This window comes from Microcebus murinus, chromosome 18, assembly GCF_040939455.1.
Source record: "Microcebus murinus isolate Inina chromosome 18, M.murinus_Inina_mat1.0, whole genome shotgun sequence".
NCBI lineage: Eukaryota > Metazoa > Chordata > Mammalia > Primates > Cheirogaleidae > Microcebus > Microcebus murinus.
Genome location: NC_134121.1, coordinates 57,308,848 through 57,330,455, shown reverse-complemented (window position 1 = coordinate 57,330,455; position 21,608 = coordinate 57,308,848). Strand labels below are relative to the sequence as shown.

Genomic DNA, 21,608 nt, shown 5'->3' with positions numbered 1-21,608 from the left:
TGTAGTTCCGGGTGTGTCTTTTCTGTGGTTGAGATAAACGTCTCCTCTGAGGTGGCCTTACTGAAAGTGGGGTTTTTGTTAAAAGGGAAAGATGAGCCTAAAGGTGTGTATTGGGCCAGTTGTCTGACAGGATATGTAAGAGCAAATTACTGAGGCCCCCAGGGCTGCTGAAATCTTAACACATAACAGTAGGCCTGTGACAGTATTTCTGGGAAAGGGGAAGCATTGTCTACTGATGCCACTGATTGCCTCAACGTCCTTATTGCTTTCAGACTGCTGATTCCTGGGGAATGCTCCCTTTTTCTTGTCCATGGGTAAGTCTTAGGAGTAGCTGGTCCAAATTGCTGGTGTAACACCAGGGATTTATTTTCTGCTTTATTTTCCGTGCTTCAGCTTTTGAACACAAAAGTAGTGTAAAAGGGAACTTTGAAACAAAGTTAACTGTTACAGCTTTTTAAATTTGTTTATTTATTTGAGACAGAGTGTCTGTTGCCTGGGCTAGAGTGCTGTGGTGTCAGCCTAGATCACAGCAACTTCAAACTCCTGGGCTCAGGCGATCCTCCTGCCTCAGCCTCCCGAGTAGCTGGGACTACAGGCATGTGCCACCATGCCCGGCTAATTTTTTTTTCTATATTTTTAGTTGGCCAATTAATTTCTTTCTATTTTTAGTAGTGACAGGGTCTTGCTCTTAATCAGGCTGGGTTTGAACTCCTGACCTTGAGTGATCCACCTGTCTTGGCCACTCAGAATGCTAGGATTACAGGTGTGAGCCACTGGGCCCAGCCTAAATTTATTTTTTGAGACAGGGTCTTACTCTGTCTCCCAGGCTGGAGTGCAGTGACAACAATCATTGCTTACTGCAGCCTTGAACTCCTAGGCTCAAGCAAGGCTCCTGCCTTAGCTGGGACTATAAATATGCACCACAATGCCCGGCTAATTTTTTTATTTTCTGTAGAGTTGCGGTCTTGCTATTGCCCAGGCTCTTTTTGAACTCTTGGCTTCAAGCATTCCTCCCACATCAGCCTCCCAAAAGTGTTGGGATTATAGGTTTGAGCCACTGCCCCTGGCCAGCTTTTTGTATTTGAACATAGAAAATTATTTTAACTGCATCAGCCACCTACTTGCATGTCATCTCGATGTCCGAAAAGAAAAAAAAGTACCTAGTAAACTATTTACAATGGTTAGCAGAACTCGTGAGCAATCTTAGGAAATACAGGTATTAAGGTGAGGTGGTGAGAAGAGTTGCCCTTGAAGTCAGAGGACCCGGTGTGCCTACCACCTAATTGCTGATTTTAGACTGATTGTTTACTGTCTTGGGACTTTACTTTTGTCATTTACAAATGTCAGGATTATAATGAGAGTTAAATGAGATGATTTGTGAAGTTCCTAGAGATTATATATATATATATTCATTCATTTACTTATTATTTTAGTCTTCCTAGCTGCTAGATGATAGAAAATAATCTAAGTAAAGGTATCTGACTTGATATGGCTTAAATCCTGTAGGAAAAGCCTACATAGGAAAAGGGCAGCACGCACAGGCCCAAAACTTCGTAACATTTCTGCCATCTACTGCAGATGGCCTTTACTGGAGAGGAACAACGATGGCTGCCAGCTTTTGAGAAAGTGGTGTAGTCTTAATATAAGCAGAGGAGAGTCTGGTTGCGCTCAGTCCTGATTTATAGGGGTAGGGGCTGGGTGGAAGGTGCAGAAGGATAGCATCTATCCTACATAGAGCTACTTGCAATATAACAATTGCGTTGGTCGAAGATGTTCGGCGGTAGCTGTGCCAGAAGACCTTAATATACCAAACAGAAAAATGAGTATCCCCCTGGCACCCCCTCAGCCTGCCGAATCACTGAAGTGGCACTTAGCCAACCAACTGAAGCTCTAGGGATTCCGACCACAGCCAAATGAAAACTGGAGAATTTGAGAAAAATCCATTCGGCTTACTTTTGGAGCATGGTTAGAATTCATGCTGTCCAAGGAAAGTACCAACATGAGTCCTGCGAGAGTATTGTGTGTGTGTGGGGGCATCCCCAGCATTGGAGGGAACCCTTTGGAAGGTTTCCCATAATAAGCAACGGTAAACTGAGAACATGTGAGGTGGGTAGTGTTTCAGCCTCTGAAGAAGTCTTCTGAGGGGGAATTGTGAGTGATATTTTGCTGTTTTCTACCTAGAAGCCTCTTGTTTTTTATGGTCTTTTTTTTTTTTTTTTTTTGGAGACAGTCTCACTGTGTTGCCTGGGCTAGAGTGCTGTGGCGTCAGTCTAGCTCACAGCAACCTTAAAGTCTTGGGCTTAAGCAATCCTTCTGCCTCAGCCTCAGGACTACAGGCACATGCCAGCATGCCTGGCTAATTTTTTCTATATATTTTTAGTTGGCCAATTAATTTCTTTCTATTTTTAGTAGAGATGGGTCTGGCTGTTGCTCAGGCTGATTTCGAACTCTTGACCTTGAGCCATCTACCTGCCTTGGCCTCCCAGAGTGCTAAGGCTTATAGGCATGAGCCACCACACCAGGCCTCTTATATGATGGTCTTTTTATGTGGTTGGTCTCTTCCCATAATTTAGGGCTGGACCAAATGTCCCTCTTCAAATGTCCCTTCTCTAAATACTTGAGTTTCTTTTAAAAATCATCTTGTTTACTGTCCTCTCTTAGTATAGTGTAAGTCCCATTGAGGCAGGGCCTGAGCGAGGTTTGTGGTTCAGGCATGATGCTGCCCAGTGGCAGGCTCGCAAGCAGAGCTGGCTTAAAAGTAGCACCCCTCAAACTTGGTGCCTGGTTTGGGGTGCAGAGGAGGGGAAGGATTGTGGGTGGCCCTGCAGCAGGGAGAGGAAAAGTCTTCTGCTTGGCTGGTTTGCTTTGTTGTTTCTTTTACAAAAGTATAATACAAGGACTTTTAAAAAAGTGTTTTTAACCTTTTCTGAGTCAAGGATGTCTGAGAATCTGACAAAACAATATCTTCTCCCCGAGTAAATATAGAAAGCCCAAAATGTTGCAATATAATGTGAAGCATTCAACCTGCAAAAGCTACTCATATCCCTCCAGGAGCTAAGGTCTTCAAGTTAAAAAAAAAAATTATCCCTGAATTAATAGTACACTTAAAAAAAACAGAATAGTACACTTTTAAAAACCCCATGCATAGGAAAGTGAGACCATCATAAGTCTACATCTCTGATTTTTCACAAGGGGAACACATCCGTTGGAATAAACAGCTGAACATGAGCAGCTCCCCAAGCCACGCTTCTGGAGCTGCCCCCACCCCGGGTAACACTATTCTGACTTCTAACAGCAGAGATTCGTTCTGCCTACTTCCTCCCCACTTTTCCCTCCTTGCTGCCCCTCCGTCCATCATCCCCCTACCTACCCGCACAGGCCTGTTGGGGGGCTAGGAGCATGTGCAAGTTTTCTTGGGAACTGAATGCCGGGTGGCTCCTTTTGACCCTGCAGACGAGCTCTCCACCGTCCCTGCTGGAGGCAGCAGGCTCCCTGCCCTCCACCGGCAGCAGGCTCCCTGCCCTCCAGCTTCGGCGAGCAGAGGAAACTGCAGGCGGTGTTTATTCCCCCGGCTCCCTCCTGCGATGTCGAGTGGCTGTGGTCTCCGCATCTCTGGACCTAAAGTCCTAGCTCCCCCCACAATCTCGGGTCCAGTGTCCAGGACCTGCCGCCTGCCCTGCATCGCCCGGCCGGGTGCTGGCTCCCCACCCCGGCGCCCCCGCAGGCCCCGTCTCCTTACACCTGCCCTTCCTGAACAGGTGTGCTCGCGCCCCTCGGGTTACCCGGCAGGATTCTGCCATCCTCTCCCTGCCGGACGCTGGCTGGTACAACAGGCCGGCGTTTGTCAGCCGTGCCCAACACGCTTGCACACACGTGCTTCCTTCACCCCTCCTGCCCGTGGGGCGAGGGCCGGGTTCCGCCTGCGCTGCAGCTGCGTAGACACCGCCTCGCACACGACACGGTTTCATCCGCTTGTGGGTTGGCGGCAGGCAGAGGATCTGCACGGGCTGAGTGCTGGGATGCCGAACTCCTGGGTGTCAGCTTAGAGAGGCAGCGAGAAATGGGGCCCCGTTTTGCCCTCACATTGGTTTACTTTTCAAAGTGTAGTGGGCAAAAAACAAAACCCCAAAAATCCAAATCTTGTAGTTGGACTTCAAGAAAAAAAGGAAAATGAGGCCTGGCGCGGTGGCTCACGCCTGTAATGCTAGCGTTCTGGGAGGCCGAGGATGAAGGATTGCTCGAGGTCAGGAGTTCGAAACCAGCCTGAGCGAGACCCCGCCTCTACCAAAAATTTTAAGAAAGAAATTAATTGACCAACTAAAAATATATATAGGAAAAATCAGCCGGGCATGGTGGCGGGTGCCTGTAGTCCCAGCTACTCGGGAGGCTGAGGCAGGAGGATCGCTTCAGCCCAGGAGTTAGAGGTTGCTGTAAAGTAGGCTGACTCCACGGCACTCATTCTAGCCTGGGCAACAAAGTGGGACTCTGTCTCAAAAAAAAAGGAAAATTAATTACAACCGAGAAATGCAGAAAATGTAGTTAAACGGTATGAAAAAAATAAAATGTGTGAGGTGGTTTTTATTAGCTTTGTAGACGGCTTTTAAAAATTTACTTGTTATTAAAAATAAGTTTACATGCACCTCAGATGGTGGGTACCACTTCACCCCAGATGGGACTCGAACCCACAATCCCTGGCTTAGGAGGCCAGTGCCTTATCCATTAGGCCACTGGGGCTTAGCGCAAACGGCGCTCGATCACATGCCTCTTAAACTGTGACGCCACAGGCTGCATAATGACATCACACGAAAGTGCCCGTGGACAAAACCCGATTGGACGGAGGCTGCTCCCTAGTTCCCAGAGCATGGTCCGGGAAGGTCTAAAATTAGGGAAGGTGAAGGGATTGTGGTCGCAGGACAACTGTACGGGTTAAAACGTTTCGACCACGAAGGGACTCGAACCCTCAATCTTCTGATCCGAAGTCAGACGCCTTATCCATTAGGCCACGCGGTCTCCGCAGCTACTACCTTATCTGTGTAATCCACTTAGTGATGACCGGACTCTAGCGGTAACACGGCCCCAGGATCGTACCTGCGTTAGCCTCCGCCGAGCCTGTAACGTATCTGTGTGCTGAAACACGGGCCGCGGGTTCCCGCCAAACCACCCGCACCGCCACCTCGGAGCTGCGGTACCTGGACCAGGCTTCGTGACATGACGGGCGTCGCGACCGCGTGGCCTAACGGATAAGGCGTCTGACTTCGGATCAGAAGATTGAGGGTTCGAGTCCCTTCGTGGTCGGGCTCCTTTTGAGCGTGTCCCTTAACTGAGCGCAGCAATCTGCTGCCCAGCTCTGTTGTGGTTCTTTCTTAGTGTCTGTCCCCTACCTCCGGTCGCGCGCTCGCCTTTCCGGGAGCCTATCTCCTTCCGCGTCACAGCGCCACCTGGATCTCTTGCTTCTCAGGTAGCCCGGCGGGCTTCCCCGGTCCAGGTAGCACTGCGGTTGGCGCGGTGCGTGGGCACGTGCGGCTAGACGCGCTATTACAGACCACGTGGAAAGCACGTCTCATCGCGCCCCAGTGGCCTAATGGATAAGGCACTGGCCTCCTAAGCCAGGGATTGTGGGTTCGAGTCCCACCTGGGGTGATGATAGAGCCTCCTCAGAGTTTTTGCCTCTGGGAACCCGCGACCTCGGCCTGCTTATCGCAGGCTGCGGCTCCTCACCCGCTGCCTTGTAGGGCCCTCCACAGTCCGCGTGTCCGCACGTCGTTCGTCCTTGGCTGCTCGGGACCGTCGCCGCAGCTGCAGTGTCCTGGGAATCCTCTGCCCCCTCGACCCTCCGGACGGAGTACTGTACCAGCCTCGAAGTTGACGGGCAAAAGCTGCTCGTGCCCCTGTCTCGCGAAACGCGCGGGCTGCAGTTGTTGGTGCTGGCGCGGCACTCAGGGTCTTCGGCGCAGACCCTGGTGGACGGCGCACACGGGGTCGCGGTCTCTTCCAGAGTCTCTGAGAGGAGGTAAAAAAATAATCCAAAAATGGTGCGGCTTTTACCCCAGGTGGGACTCGAACCCACAATCCCTGGCTTAGGAGGCCAGTGCCTTATCCATTAGGCCACTGGGGCCTGCGGCACGTGGCTTCCGCATCTCCTCCCCTAATAGGCATCGGCTCCCGGGGCTCCCCAGCAAGGTCGCGGAGGGGCGCGCCGCGGAGCGTGGGGGCCGCTCGGGGCCGCGGAGGTGGGAGGCACTTCCTCCTTGGCCACCTCTGAAGACCTGATAGAAAATCCTAGAACGTCAGCAGTGTGTGGTGTGGGAAGTGAAGGAGCACAGACCAGTGTTAGTCATGGACACCGAAACACGCGCTGGCAGTCTTCCCCGCACGACGACGTGACCAGGAGGGACGCGTCCTTCCAGTCCTGACAATATGTCAATGTGTCACAGGTGATATCAACATATCACAGGTGTGGGATACATAGAAAACTCAGCCAAATAGATATTTCACCCTAATGTTTCTCTCCCTTAAAATTATTAAACAAACAAAAGAATAAACTTTTTTTTTTTTTTTTTTTGAGACAGAGTCTCACTTTGTTGCCCAGGCTAGAGTGAGTGCCGTGGCGTCAGCCTCGCTCACAGCAACCTCAATCTCCGGGGCTCAGCGATCCTCCTGCCTCAGCCTCCCGAGTAGCTGGGACTACAGGCATGCGCCACCATGCCCGGCTAATTTTTTGTATATATATTTTTAGTTGGTCAATTAATTTATTTCTATCTTTGGTAGAGACGGGGTCTCGCTCAGGCTGGTTTCGAACTCCTGACCTTGAGCAATCCGCCTGCCTTGGCCTCCCAAAGTGCTAGGATTACAGGCGTGAGCCACCGCGCCCAGCCAAGAATAAACATTTTTAAAATGTTACATTTAAAATCCATTATTAGAGTCCACGCGCATCTGAAACGGGTGACGGGAGTTCAGCCGAGGGCAGCGCTTGTCCGCCGCTGTACCTGCTGTGAGACCTGCCCATCCGCCCCCAGCATCAGCGCGGGGACAGGGGACTTGGGGACATTCTTTGTTTCTCTCTACAAAACGTAGAGCCAGCAAAAACCTGTCTCCTTCCTCCCTTAATGTCTGCAAAGGGAAGGATTTAACCCACCTCACTCCAGCCTACTGCTTTGAGGATGCTCCCCTCCCAGTTGATTGATTTGTCTTTCTGAGCTGGGGCGGCGGCTCACACCTGTAATCCCAGCACTTTGGGAGGCAAGGGGGGAGGATCACTTGAGGCCAAGAGTTGGAGACCAGCCCAGGCAGTATAGCCAGACCCCATCTCTAAAATAATTTTTTTTTAATTAGCTGGGTGTGGTGGCTAGCACCTGTAGTCCCAGTTACTGGGGAGGCTGAGGCAGGAGGATCGCTTCAGCCCAGGAGTTGGAGATTGCTGTGAGCTAGGCTTTCGCCACCGCACTCAAGCCCAGGCAACAGGAGTCCTTGCCTCAAAAAACAAACAGGAAGCCGGGCGGGGTGGCTCATGCCTGTAATCCTAGCACTCTGGGAGGCCGAGGCGGGCGGATTGCTCGAGGTCAGGAGTTCGAAACCAGCCTGAGCAAGAGCGAGACCCCGTCTCTACTATAAATAGAAAGAAATTAATTGGCCAACTGATATATATAGAAAATTAGCCGGGCATGGTGGCGCATGCCTGTAGTCCCAGCTACTCGGGAGGCTGAGGCAGGAGGATTGCTTGAGCCCAGGAGTTTGAGGTTGCTGTGAGCTAGGCTGATGCCACGGCACTCACTCTAGCCTGGGCAACAAAGCAAGACTCTGTCTCAAAAAAAAAAAAAAAAAAGAAAAAACAAACAGGCATTGTCTGTTGGGTGTATCCTGTGAGCAGTAAAGGGTACAGATCTTAAGGCTGCAGCCTGAGTGGTCTACATGTGCATGTATGTACTCACGTGACAGCCACTTAGGTCAAGACTCAGACCCTTTCCAGCGCCCAGGAAGGCTGCTGTGCCTCCTGCTGGTCAATGGCCACCTCCCCCAGGTCAACACTTGCCCGACTCATCACCACAAAGTAGTTTTGCCTGGTTTTGAACATCATACAAGTGGCATCTTTCTCTTTTGTAAAGTCTGGCCTCTTCCATTGTGTCTTTGGGAGTCACCTGTATTTGTTTTTTTGCCCTTAGCCTTTTTTAAGGCGTGGACTCTACTCTCTGTCCCCAGCTTTTTCTTATTTCTCCTTACCTCTCCTTCCCCTCCAGGTCCCTTCACATGCCACCAATGTCTTCAGAGGGCCTGTTGGGTCCAGCGCCCAGCACTCGCCCCAGGGCCATGTGCAGGGTCATCTCTGCTTTCCTGCCGCCCCCATCTAACCAAGCAAGCCCCAGGCCCTGCCGTGCCTCACTCAGCTGCTCCCCAGGTCCTGGATCTCCCAGCTCCAGCCTCACTCCCGCTCTGTAGCCCACACCATGCTCTGAGCATCGTCACCGGGCATGCCTCCTCTCGGGCAAGCCACACTCACCCAGCCATCCCCCCGGGCCCACTCTTCATGACTTTCCCGCGTCAGCGCATAGCATTGCCCTGCGTCACCCCCCTGCTCCCAGGCCAATTTTCTGTCCTCATAATCCTTCAGCATCCGTATTTCCTTCCCATCCCTGTTGCCACTGCCTTAGTTCCATGACTGGTACCACCTGGCTGGTCACATGCGTCAGTTGACAACCCCACCTGCTTCTCATCCTATCATGGCAGATTAGTAGCCCCTGACAGCCCCTGTAGGGAAAGTCTAAATGTCTCGGCTGTCAGCTGTCACATGTAAGTCCTTTCTGGATCTGGCTCCCACTCAATGGGGCAGACCCATCTCACAGCTCCTCATCCCCTGGGCTCCAGTCAAACTGGCCTGTAAGTCACGGCCAGCATTCCTGGACTACTTGCTCAGTGCTATTGACCGCTTGTTTATTCACTGAAATCGCACAATAACCCTACGAAGTTGGCACTAACACATCATCCCTAGATTATCGATGGGGAAACCAAGGTTAAGTAGTTTGCTCAAGGTCCTGCAGCCGGGGGTAGCGGAGGGGCGGGAGTTGAGCTGGGCAGTCTGGCGCCAGAGGCCATCCTCTCAATCCTGGGTTCCCCGTCCCAGCCGCAGGCAGGCCTTGGCGTTGCCCGCATTTTCCTAGCCTGGCACTCGGCCACCACTGGAGCCTCCAAGTGACATGCGCTTACCCTGCTCCCTGGCCAGCTCCTCCCCTCCTTCGGACCCATCTCTAGCACTCCAAGTACAGCTTCTCCGACCCTCCAGCTCCTCTGCCTCCTGCAATCTACCGAGACTTTTCTTATGCCATTTACCATGCTTTAAGTCGTGTTACTGCATCCCATTTTTCTTCTGAGCTTTTATCACCACCTGATGGCATGTCAATTCTCTGGAAGAAAGGACTTTGTTTTGTTCACTGCTGCCTCCTCACCACCTCACCCAGTGTTTGCTGAATGACAGAATGAACTAAGGAACGTTGTACTTCCTGCTTAGGAGCCTCGGCCTCATCCTAGGCCCCGAGTCCCCTGAGGACAGGGACCACATCTTACATATCTTTTGTATTTTGTAGAAGTCAGTTATAAATGACTTCTTCCCCTTGTTTAGAGCAGGGAATGGTAAGTCCCTGCTCAGTATATATATACTGCTACAGTTCATTCTCTGGAATTTAGAGCTGGGAGTATTTGCCAAATGAGAGAACTAGACTGAAAAAATAGAGAACAGTGTGAGAGATTCACTCCATGCCACGACAATCTACTGCTGCTATGCTAGCCTGGATGCTCTTCCCATGCCCAAGGGATGGCAAAAATCTTCCAACTTACTCTTCCTGCCTCTAAAGCCCCACTACCCAATACAGGACCTAACACACAGTACTCCTTCCTGCTCAAGATCCTCAGTGGCTGTTGCCCACGTTTCTTAACATCTAAACCCTTAACTTGAATTGGAGGCTGTTTGCATGAAGCCTGCTGCTCTCTTCACACTTCCCTCCCAGTAAGCTGCACAGACCCGCCATTCAGTACTGCTGGCTTTCTCGGCCCCTCCTCCACCTCAGCCTCTTTTCTGTCTCCTGTATGCATATTGTTCCCTTTAAATGGCATGTCCTCATCCCCTCTCGTCCGTTTCCATGGCCCAGCTCAAATGCTCACTCCTCTGTCTCGGCCCTGCTTCCTGGCTGTGTGTTCTTTGAGGGCAGACACCAGAACCCCCCTGTTTCCCCCAGCCGTGATACACAGTCAGCGCCGGGTCAATAACTGAGAGTCGCTGCGACTGAGAAAAAAGGTAGGAATTCCATTTGGAAGCATTCGGAATGAAAAGGGAAGCCTAAGAGCCTAGAATTTTATTGTAACTAATACAGTAGGTGGATAATTCAGGTTTGAAAATATGGTAATTGCCTATAAAGACCTTTGCAATCAGTGCCTGCAACTCTCACGCCAAATGAACATTCTTGTGATGGCGCCCACGTTACAGACGAGCAGTAACAGCAAAAACAAAGAAATCTCCGTGTGGTGTTAAAGGCATCTCCGCCGCAGCTGCCCGGGCGCCCTGAAGCCTGGTCTTTACCAGCTGCGGGTGATTTCAGTCCGCGTCTACTCTCCTGCTCGTCTTTATGGTAGAATGAATTCTCTTCTGTCTCAGCCTTTCCCGGTTCATGTTTTCTATCCTGAAAACAAAAAGGCTGCAATTAGCCCAGATGCCCAATCAGTGCTTTTCAAAGTGGTGAGAGGCGCTGGAAGGCTGGAAGCTCTGCGGCAAGCAGAGCAGCCGCCAGCAGGTGCCAGCTCACAACCCCCACCCCAGGTCCGGGTTGCCTCCTGCTGCCTGCTGGGGCTTCTCACCTGCCTAGGGGCAGGTCTTGGCCTTTACCTGCCTCCTTCCTTACCTGTGCAGACTCTCACCTATGCAAATCAGTTTATACAGCAGCTTAGGGCATTTTCTGGTACCTGATTCTTTGAAGTTTAGCATCTTCTTTGGATGGCTCCTTGGGTGTCTGGCTGGCCTCAGCGATTATGTCTCGAATTTTCTGTAGGCAGTCTGCCAGATTGCGGAACTGATAGCGGCTGCTTTCAGAGCTGAGTATCAACTCTCCTGCCCGGTTGATCTTATTTTTATGCTGCAGAGAACAAAGGAAGAACCCTAGTCTTACAGGGTAAATGTTTAAAAGTCACCAAGGGATTTCTAGGGAAAGAAAGGGATGGTGGTTACCGAGATGGCGATCTTCTGCCGCACAGGCTCTGAGATCCAGTCCGCGGTCGCCAAATGGAACCTGACTTCAGCCTTGGAATTCACTGTGGATGAAGGACAGAAGGGAGCACTGGTCACTTGGACTCTCAGGAAGTCTCAGCACCCAGGTGACCAGTGAACACCTTGAAACAAAGAGAGACCAGACATCCAACCAGGTACCTTCTAGCTTATGTCAAAGTTGGCCATGGAACAAGTCTGCAAAGATACTGAGGCATCTTTGGACAAAAATAGACTTCTAGTAACCACGTGTCCAGGGCTCTCTTACAGTTTCACTGGGTGCTGAAAAGAATGGGGGAACAAGTTCCACCAGAATGAAGGAAACCTATTCTTGGAGCTAGCTGCCAACTCACACTGTGATTTCTCTTTGTTTAGACCCATAGCCAATCCTAGTCCTAGCAACCCACAGCTGAGCATCTGAGAATCAGACCACATTCAAAAGAATAAAGAGGATTATTATAAGCTGGCAGTATTTAAGATTCTGCTGAAAAATCCCTTTATTCTATATGAACATAAACACAGAGCTCCTCAGGCCCATCGCCCAGCTGAGTCTTAAAAAGCAAAAGCAAGCAATGAGGCGCCTGTACCTTTGTTAACATTCTGCCCCCCAGGACCACTACTCCGGCAGTAAGATATCGTCAAGCGATCTGTAAAACAGAAGAATACTCACACAAAAAACTGATCATCCCACGGTAAAATGTGCACACTGCTAATGTCCTATCACCATAACTATCCCTATTACGCATCTCTCTTTTGGTGACTTTTTTTCTTTCAGATAGGGTCTTGCTCTGTTGCCTAGGCTGGAGTGCAGTAGTGCGGTCACAGCTCACTGCAGCTTTGAACTCCTGGGCTTGAGTGATCCTCCCACCTCAGCCTCCCCAGCAGCTGGGGCTATAGGTGTGCACAACTGTGCCAGGCTATTTTTTTTTTTTTTAATTTTTGTAGACATAGGGGGTCTCGAGGTTGGGCAAGAGGGGCAACCTCAGGTTACCCAAGGTGGTCTTGAACTCTTGGGCTCAAGCAATCCCACTACCTTGGCCTCCCAAGCGCTGGGATTTATAAGCATGAGCCACTGTGCCAGGTTTTTCAATGCCTTTTATTAATATATACAGTCGTCCCTCTGTATCCATGGGGGATTGGTTCTAGGATGTCTATGGATGTTAAAATCCACAGTCCCTGGTATAGAATGGCATAGTATTTACATATAACCTATGCATATCCTCCCACATATTTTAAATCATCTCTAGATTACTTATAATACCTAATACAATGTAAACACTATATAAATAGTTGTTATACTATATTGTTTAGGGAATAATGACGAGAAAAAAGTCTGTACCTGTTTAGTACAGATGCAACCAGCCCCTTTTTTTTCCCCTCAAATATTTTCAATCCACAGTTGGTTGAATCCATGGACACGGAACCCGCGGACACAGAGAGCCGACTGTATACACTGTATGTACATAAAGTAACGTTCAGATCAGTAAAGCCAGAGGTTACTCACAAATGTCAAAACCAAAATCAAGGGCAAGTGACTTTCCCAAGGTCACACAGACAGTAAAGAAAGTCAAATTATGACGCAGTTGTCTGCTTCTGGTCTACTACATCCCACCACAGCTGCTGCCCTTGATTTTTGCTGTTCGTTTTTTGTATGTTTTAAAGCAAGGACTCTTTCAAAAGCTCACACTAAGGGGCAGCCTTAGTTTAATTCCAGAAGTGGCAGATGTGGAGTCCCAGTGGACTGTAAGCTCCAAGAGAGCAGGCCCGTGTCTGATTCATTGTGTGTTCACCGTGCATTCCCGGGCCAAGCTCACGGTCGGTGGCGCAACATCTGTTGCGCGAATGAGTACTTGAGCTGGAGCTGGGAGCCCTGGCTTAGAACACTGGCTCAGCCAAGAAGTGACTACATGGCCTTGACAAAGTCCCCCTGCCTCTCTGGGTCTCAGTTTGTTTTCACTCTGTAAAATGAGGTATCTTCCTTCCCTTTTTATAATTAATGACAAGCAGCCTGGTGTTGTCTGAGGAAAGTAGGGAAGGCACAGTAGTGAAAAAATTTCAGAGGACTAGATGGTGAAGCACAAGAGGTCTGGGTGGCAAAGAACTGTGGTGGCACCATGGTGGCAGAAAGCACCGGTGACCCTCCTCAGACTGTTGCTGAGAGGCTTTCCTCCTCTGGAGAAGTCAAATTAAATCCTTTTTCTGGCTTAGGTAACAAATACACACGGCACTGTAGGGGAATGGTTCCACCATGGTGCCCTGGCAACCTTGCGTGTAGCCACACAGGCCACAGGGGCAAGGCTTGAACTGTGGCTGATCTAAGTCTTCACAGGAACAGACGCCTTGTGATGAATGAGAGCGTGGGAGCCTGGCGAGGGGCTACCACAAGGCTGCTGCCCACTCGCCTGCCATCTCCGCGAAGGCTGGCATGAGACACTTCTCTTTGTATCTCTTCCCCTCGAGTTCTGATGAGATATGACTTTTGCTGCCTCCTCCCCAAGGCAGCTGCAAGCTATAAAACTGCAGGGTTTCCTGTCCCTTGTGTTGTAGTCATCTGGTCTCCTTCAGTGTCACCCTGAGCAAGGACGGGGAAGGAGGGGCAGTACCTTTGGGTACTCTTCCTTTCACTGTCTATGGAAGCCATACATCCTCTGAATGTAAAAAGGGCTCATTGTTTCTTTAAAGGCTGCAACTGCTAAACCTTGCCTACGATTGACTGGCACAAAATTTTAAAGTTATGCAAATGGTTTACATGGAGAAATCTCCACTCCCGTGCCCTAGCCACCAGGTTTGTCTTTTGTCTCCACCTCCCAAGGCAGTCGCTGTATCCAGGTTTTTGTATATTCTTTCAGATATATATAGGTTTATATACACATACATACACACACAGATTATAGATACATATTTATTTCAAAGATATAGATAAGTAAAACACAATGGTAGCTTATATACTCTCCTGCACCTTCCTTTTCTCCCATAACAATCAATTCATCTACTGTGAAGACTGCTCACGTCATGAGAACATCAAGAGCTCTCCATGCGCATGGCACATTACACAGAACTCCATGAGTGGCTACACCATCATTTATCTGCTATTCTAAACAATGCTGCAAAGATTCCACTTTTGCACACCCACAGATAATCTCTTTAATTGGGCCAGAGTGATCTGGAAGGAATGTGTGAGGTGTGAAGGAAAAGGCTGATTAAGAAAAACCAAAATTACTTACCTAAAGGGATGTCATTGTTGGCTTGCTTTGCATCATCCTGTAACATAATGTCACAGTGTCAAATAAGTATCACCTATTCCTAACTGGTGGTCCAGGGCAACAAAGGAAATGATGTAAACCCAGGACACAAATGTAACACATTACTATTTTCAAATCCCCAGCAAAATCATATCAGAATGACAGAAAAAGCTTCCCCAGACTCTAGAAGTACCACCTCAGATACACTCCTTTAGCAAAATGGAACTGATGTCTCCAGCCTTCCCTGCCCTGGCCTTAGCTAGTGTCAGGCACTATTATGAAGGCCTGGCTCTGGGGGGTGGGGGTGGGGGAGCCACAGCGCACATGCATCGGGGAGGCTCCAAAAGCAACCCCTCTGCCAACCTGGAGCAGCGAATCTGGCAGGCCACCCTGTTTCTTCCAAAGCCCCAGGCGGCTTGCACCGAGGCAGCCTGCCTGCCTTGAACAGTGAGTGACCCGTACATCTGCCCTGAGGGTCTGTGTCAAACTGAATTAGTCACCCCAGGACTTCTCACCTCCAGCTCTCTCCCTAGTTGTTCCTCCAGCACCAGTTTTAAGGCCAAAGGGCCTTAAAACCTCATGTCCACAAGGCCCAGGCAAACACCACCCCCTTGTAAGTTTTTCTGGCTCTCCAAGCTCAAAGTATCCTTCTGTGTACCCCCTCTGGCTGCCTTCATCACTTTTATCTTTGAATTATTTGAGGGTGAGCCCCTCACCCTACTCCACTTCTGGCAGCACTGAAGACCAGGAGCCACGCCTTCCTGCCTGAAGCATGTTCTTCCCCTTCCTCTGAGCTATCCTCTCTCGGTTTCCTCTTCCCTCCCTGTGACTCCTTCTCATTCTCCTTTGCTAGCTCTTCACAACTTTTAAACAATGATATGCCTCAGAAATCCTTTTTCTTCTCTTTCTACTCTTTCTAGCCCTAAAACACTTCACTTGCTATGTGGATGAAATATCCTCTATGTTTTTGATTCCCAACTTTCTGACTCAAACTTAAGCCTCTTTCCTCAACTCCAGACCCATATTCCCAACTGCCTGATGTCTCCTCTCTGATACCTGATGGATGTCTCAAACCTCAAGCTTCCTCCAAGAGGATTCCCTTATGAACAATCTGAAGTCGCTCCTGGCACTCTCTGTTGCAGCACCCTTTTATTCATTATACTACTTCTCAATACCCAGTGTTCCCCTCCTCTGCTTTTTTATGGAGATAGGGTCTCACTCTGTTGCCTTGGATAGAGTGCAGTGGCATCATCATAGCTCACTGCAACCTCAAACTCCTGGATTCAAGTGATTCTCCTGCCTCAGGCTCCTGAATAGCTGGGACTACTGGCACATGATAGTTACACCCGGCTCATTTTTCTATTTTTTGTAGAGAAGAGATCTCCCTCTTGCTCAGGCTGGTCTGAAACTCCTGGGCTCAATTGACCCTCCTGCCTTGGCCTCCCAAAGTGCTAGGATTACAGGCATGAGCCACCATGCCTGCCCCCTCCCCCTATTTTTTTTTTTTACTATCTGCTATCCTTCCATTAGAATGTAAGAAACAGAGATTCTGTCTGTTTTGTTTATCTTGGCTGTATCTGCTATGCTTGGAACAGTGCTTGACATGTAGTAACCTTTTTGTTGAATGAATGAACACACAAAATAACATTATTGCCACTCTCTCACCTCAGTTCATGGCAACTCAATCCTTCCATTGCTCAAAGCCCCAGACTTCAAATTCTCTCTATTCTCACTTCTCACATCTGATCCATTAGCAAATCCTGTAGGCTTTCATCCAATTAGTTGGATTAGGATCCAACTAATTCCCATGATTCCCATTGTCTCTACTCTGCTTATCATCTCTTGCCTGCACTGTTGCAATCTCCTAACTTGTCTCCATGTTCTTGGCATCCTCCAGTCTGTTCTCTGCAGTGATCCTTGTAGAACTCCATTTACTCTCCCCTCCTGTCTTCTTTTCCTTCATCTTTCCATGACATCATAATGGTGTGTGTGGATATCCTGGCTGAGGCTCTTAAAAGCATTAACAATGCTACAAAAAGAGGCAAATGGCAGGTTCTTATTAGGCAGTACTCCAAAGTCATCATCTGGTTGCTAACTGATGATAAAGCATGGTTACATTGGTAAATCTGAAATCACTGAGGAGCACACAGCTGGAAAAATTATTGCGAACCTCATAGGCAGGTTAAACAAGTGTGGTGTGATCAGCCCCAGATTTGATGTGCAACTCAAAGATCTAGAAAAATGGCAGAATAATCTGCTCCCATCCCATCAGTTTGGTTTCATTGCACTGACAACTTTAGCTGGCATCACAGACCATGAAGAAGCAAGATGAAAACATACAGGAGGGAAAATCCTGGGAATCTTTTTCTAGTGATGTAATACATACTTACAGATAAAATGCCTCAATGGGGGAAAAAAAAAAAAAAGCAAAACATGTAACCCAGGCCGGGCGTGGTGGCTCATGCCTGTAATCCTAGCACTCTGGGAGGCCGAGGCGGGCGGATTGCTCGAGGTCAGGAGTTCGAAACCAGCCTGAGCAAGAGCGAGACCCCAGTCTCTACTATAAATAGAAATTAATTGGCTAACTAATATATGTAGAAAAAATTAGCCGGGCATGGTGGTGCATGCCTGTAGTCTCAGCTACTAGGGAGGCTGAGGCAGGAGGATCGCTTGAGCCCAGGAGTTTTAGGTTGCTGTGAGCTAGGCTGATGCCACGGCACTCACTCTAGCCTGGGCAACAAAGTGAGACTCTGTCTCAAAAAACAAAAAAAACCCATGTAATCCTTGTAAAACTAAGTCTTCTGCCTCAAACCCTGGAATAGGTCTCCCTTGCATTAAGAGGAAAGGCTGAAGACCAGTAAGCCCTAGAAACGGGCCTTTCCCCAGCATCCCTCTCCTCTTTAGCTTCACCTGACTCCCCTGCTCAGCCACACCAGTCAAGCTGGCTACTGCCTTAAGGCTGTTGCATTGCTCTTCCCACTATTTTCATGGCCTGCTGTCTTGCTTCTTGTAAGTCTTGACTCAAATGTCACCACCTCACTGAGGCCCTCCCAGACCATCCTACTTAAAACTGCAACCCTACTCCCTACCTCTGGCACTCCTCCTTCCTTGTGGGCTTTATATTCTCTAAAGTACCATCTCACACATTCTAATTACTTACTTTACTTATTGCCTGTCTCTTTCCACTAGAATATAAGCTCCACGAGTATTAGGCTTTTTATTTTCCCGATACTCTATCCCCTCAGCCTAGCATAGTGTGCACAGCATGCTCTCAATAGACGTTTGTTGAATGAGTGGGTGAATGAATGAATGTTCTCTTCCAGTCCTGTAGGTCGAAACTTAATGGGCCTGGGGCCTAATACGGTGCCTGCACCCAGAGGCCTAAATACATGCATCTGGAGGTACTGAAGGAGAAGCCCTGTTTTCTCAGGCATCCTAGGGTTACTTAGGTGCAACAGACAGTGTGACGTCCCAAAAAGCAGCAAACAACTTGGCAGCCTCTGCCCTTTATCGTCCACTCTGAAGGGCCAGAATGCCCGTATTTTCCTCTGGGACAAGAATCCTGAGGGTCGGGAGAAAAACGTGGAAAAACTGGTAGCCTTGAAAGAAGCATAGCCATTGGGCATTCCCCGTTCCTGCACATCTAGAGCCACACCGGGCGCCCCGAGGCCCTCCTGTCCCAGTCCCCGGTTGTTGACACAGCCACCCACCCCCTCCCGCGGCGACCAGTCAGTTCTGAGAGCCACGGCCGCTTAGGCGAAGCTCCACGCCCGGCCAATGGAGCCCTGGCTTCCTGACACCACCCAGGAGCGGGGGGAACGCCTCTTCCGTCCTGCCCTTCCCGGCTCACCGGGACCTTCCAGGCGGTGTCCGAGCCCTGGGATTCGGGGTAGAGTTTGTCCAGGCTGTAGATGCTCTGGAACGCGGTGCCGTCTCCCTGCTTGTGCAGAGCCCGGAGCGGGCAGCGCGCGGGCGGCGGGAGCAGCCAGGCCCCGGCTCGGCTCAGGCCCCCGCGCACGCACCTGAGGGCCGCCATGTTCAGGTCTCGGGACGCTTCCGGCTGGCGCCCTCTCCTCGCGGTCCGCAAGCTCGCGCTGCCGTCGGGACTTTGGTTCCGCGCGGCTTCCTGGGCCCGCGAGGGGAGGCGGTGAGCTGGGCTCACGGCGGTGCTGCCCGGCCGGCCGCGTCCGGGAGGCCTGCCTGGCGTGGCGTAGACGTTGGCCGGACCGCGAGCTCCGGAAGGAGCCTCCTAGTGACGTGAACCCCTGGATCTCCTGTCCCCCAGAAACATCACTTCTCGCCCTTTCAAGAGAGTCTGTTCCCTCCTCCTGGACCGCTCATCACCCAAACCCGCGGAGGCCCTCTCTCCCGCCTGGTTCCTCTCGCGCCCGCCCGCCCCAGGCTCCACGTCCCCGTTACCCTGCCCTGTGTTTTCTTATTTTCTTCTTTTCTCTAATCTCAACCTTAAATAGAAGCCCCAGGAGGGCACCGGCTCACTGCTGTATTCCGAGCACCCAGAACATGGCATGTCGTGGGCACTCTACAAATAACTGATAACATGAATTCTATGGGAGTGTGTGTTTGCAAGTTGAATTCTGGTGGAGCTGGTTTTTGGGAACTTCAGGCTCTTTTTGCAAGGCAGCCTGTAAGCAAATCCTGCCTCCACCAGCACGTGTGTGATGGTTTATACCCAGCCGCTCTGCATGAGAAGTACCAGACAGGAGGAGCGGGAGACCCTTCCACAAAGAAAGGTTTGCAAAACCTGGGGCCGTCGCGCCCCCAGAACAGCGAAACCTTAGTTAAGTTACTTTGTTGAAAGGCAGGAGGGTAAATGGAAACAGAGCTCAGTAAATGTTAGGAATTGTTAGTAACGCTAGTGGTTGTTTCTTAATGAAGAGTTCTATTTTTAGGAAAAAGCATAATTACCTAGAAAAATATACCTCTGGGGATGCTGGCTGATTGAAACAGGAGATTGTCATCAAATCAAGGCTCTACCATCTCAGCATTGTTGATGTGTCAGTGTCTTTAGGAGGGAATAAACCACTTGCCAGCCACTGGCTTCGTAAGCTCAAACTAAGAAGAAGGTGGCAGCTGACATATTCCCTTTGGGCTCCCTCTGGAAGGAATGTCTCCTGGGTCCCTGCCTGTCTGACTGAGTCTCAAGGCCTCAGAGGGAACAGAGGCATCTCCATGGTGACTGGAATAAGCTGCTCAGGGGAGCAAAGCCAGGCACTACGGTTGAGGGCTGAGGGATTATGACTAATAAAGTCAGAACCATTCCATGGCTTCATTGTTCTGAGGCTGGGCTCCAGCCCTGCATCTGACCCAGGGAAATAGGAAAAGAAAACTGCAGGTTTCCATGGCCCCAAATAAACACAGCCTGCTCAGGCCATCTGGTGGCCTGGATTCTGGGAGAGGAGATGGGTACAGGATAGAATGAGACAAGCTGCCCTGGGGTGAGGGGAAGAGCAGCTGGCAAGCTCCTCTCACCTGCTGCTGCCGCGAACCATCCAGAATGAGGGCCCACCTGTTCTCCCAAAAAGGTGGAAGCCAGCCTCCTCCTTACCCTCCTTGGTCATCCATAGGCTGAGATGGTGCTTCAGGAAGAGGGGTTACTCATGGGGGAGAGAGGAAGGAAGGGAAGAAAGGATAAAGAATCATTCCCCATTCCTGGCAGCTGAGGAGTTTGCAGACCCCAGCCCTTCTCTGTGGCCCCTGCATTGGGGAACCACTCCCATGTGGAGGGGCCACATGGTCCCCCTTTCTTCTCTGGAGTGCCCTGTCTTCAAACTCATTATTATGTGGAAATAGGGAGCGTGCAGTGAGTCATGGTGGAATTGGTCAGGCCAGAGTTCAAATATTTCTATGTGACCTTGAATTACTTAACCTCTAAACCTCCGTATCCTCATTAGTAAAATAGAGATTTTATAGCTGCCTCATAAAATCCCTGAGGATATTAAACACGTGTAAAACACAACACAGTGCCTGACACAGAGTCAGCACACACAAAAACTTAGCCACTTCTAAGGGGTGCTGAGTGCATGCAGGTTTCTTGAGGGCACTTTCTTTCTCTTTCAGAGACCTGATGACTTATTTTTTTTTCTTTGCAGCACTGGGGTGGGAAATCCAGTCTGACCACTCTCTTCCAGACCCTCTTGCCTTCCCCAAGGGTTGGGCAGCACATAGGATGCTTCGAGGCATGAGTGAGTGGGCCAAGCTGGTCCTTCCTCCTGCAAGGTTCTTTCTTCCCCACCACCTCTTGCTTGCCTGGTCCCCTAGAAACTGGGCCACATCCTGGCTCTCAGCTCAAGGTTTGCAGGGAGTGTGGAAGCAGGCCTGTCCTGCTGCTTCCTCTCACCATGGGGGCTGGAGTTTGGCCTTGGGAGTGGGGGAGGGACCCAGTTGGGAGGAGGACAGAGCTGGGCAGAAGCCCCTGGGGAGGTAGCAGGGAGTATCTGCCAGCCAAGCAAGGACAAAGTGGTGATCAGAAGGGAAGAAGGGGCAGAAGAATGTACCCAGAGTTTAATAGCTGAGGGAGAGCAGAGCTGCTGGATACAGGCCACAGAACGCTTCCTCTGCTGCTCAGGTGTGACTGCTGCCCAGCTGTGACTGCTGCGTGTGTTAACCACAGGGCTCTCCACCCAGCTGGGGACTCCGACAGCCACTTGCATGCTGCTGCTCATACCCCCTCACCACTTAGTTTAGTTGATGTAAGAAGCACAGAAGTTTGGGGCCCAGCTCTGGGCTCTCCACACCACACCTTCCTCCCCTCCCAAGCGTGAGGGAAGCTGCTCCGGCTCCCCTGGGAGCGTAAGGGAAGCATTGTCGGTGGGAAACCTGCATGTTTCTCACAGCCGGCCCCTGAGTCCACCTCCCAGGGAACACTATGGAAGCTTTGCCACAGATGCAGGTCATGTGGGCTGGTGGGATTGGGCTCCACAGAGCCGCATTTTCTGTCTGGAAATGGGAGAGAATAGAAGGCAGCAAGAAACTGACACCCCCCCACACACACACACACAAAGATTCAGGAGCATTTTCTTCTCTGACTTTAGAGGTCACCCGTGTCTTTGGAGCCATCCACCAGGACAGGGCTGCTGGTGAAAGGAGGGCTGGGTGGGGTGGGC

At 50.3% G+C, this 21,608-nt stretch overlaps 1 protein-coding gene, 5 non-coding genes and 1 pseudogene across 7 annotated transcripts; 3 read left to right on the top strand and 4 right to left on the bottom strand.

Annotated features, from left to right (window-relative positions):
• Positions 1–4,661: 4,661 nt before the first annotated feature.
• TRNAR-CCU (transfer RNA arginine (anticodon CCU)) lies at positions 4,662–4,734 on the bottom strand. The gene has a single exon. It is a non-coding gene; the product is annotated as a tRNA-Arg (tRNA).
• A 203-nt stretch (positions 4,735–4,937) lies between these two features.
• TRNAR-UCG (transfer RNA arginine (anticodon UCG)) lies at positions 4,938–5,010 on the bottom strand. The gene has a single exon. It is a non-coding gene; the product is annotated as a tRNA-Arg (tRNA).
• Positions 5,011–5,222: 212 nt separating this feature from the next.
• TRNAR-UCG (transfer RNA arginine (anticodon UCG)) lies at positions 5,223–5,295 on the top strand. The gene has a single exon. It is a non-coding gene; the product is annotated as a tRNA-Arg (tRNA).
• Positions 5,296–5,567: 272 nt separating this feature from the next.
• TRNAR-CCU (transfer RNA arginine (anticodon CCU)) lies at positions 5,568–5,640 on the top strand. The gene has a single exon. It is a non-coding gene; the product is annotated as a tRNA-Arg (tRNA).
• A 402-nt stretch (positions 5,641–6,042) lies between these two features.
• On the bottom strand, positions 6,043–6,115 carry TRNAR-CCU (transfer RNA arginine (anticodon CCU)). Its single transcript has one exon. It is a non-coding gene; the product is annotated as a tRNA-Arg (tRNA).
• Positions 6,116–10,325: 4,210 nt separating this feature from the next.
• Positions 10,326–18,579, bottom strand: MRPL58 (mitochondrial ribosomal protein L58). Of its 2 annotated transcripts, XM_012778756.3 has the most exons (6): positions 18,335–18,578; positions 14,467–14,503; positions 11,830–11,889; positions 11,207–11,289; positions 10,945–11,114; positions 10,326–10,664 (listed from the first exon to the last, which is right to left on the bottom strand). In XM_012778756.3, the coding sequence occupies exons 1-6, from the start codon at positions 18,518–18,520 to the stop codon at positions 10,580–10,582; spliced, it is 621 nt and encodes a 206-aa protein (XP_012634210.2). In that variant the 5' UTR covers positions 18,521–18,578; the 3' UTR covers positions 10,326–10,579. The 2 variants fall into 2 exon arrangements, with proteins under 2 accessions (XP_012634210.2, XP_012634211.2); XM_012778757.3 differs by lacking the exon at positions 11,830–11,889 and having other exon boundaries at positions 18,335–18,579.
• On the top strand, positions 16,465–16,855 carry LOC142861972 (small ribosomal subunit protein uS8-like; annotated as a pseudogene).
• Positions 18,580–21,608: the final 3,029 nt, after the last annotated feature.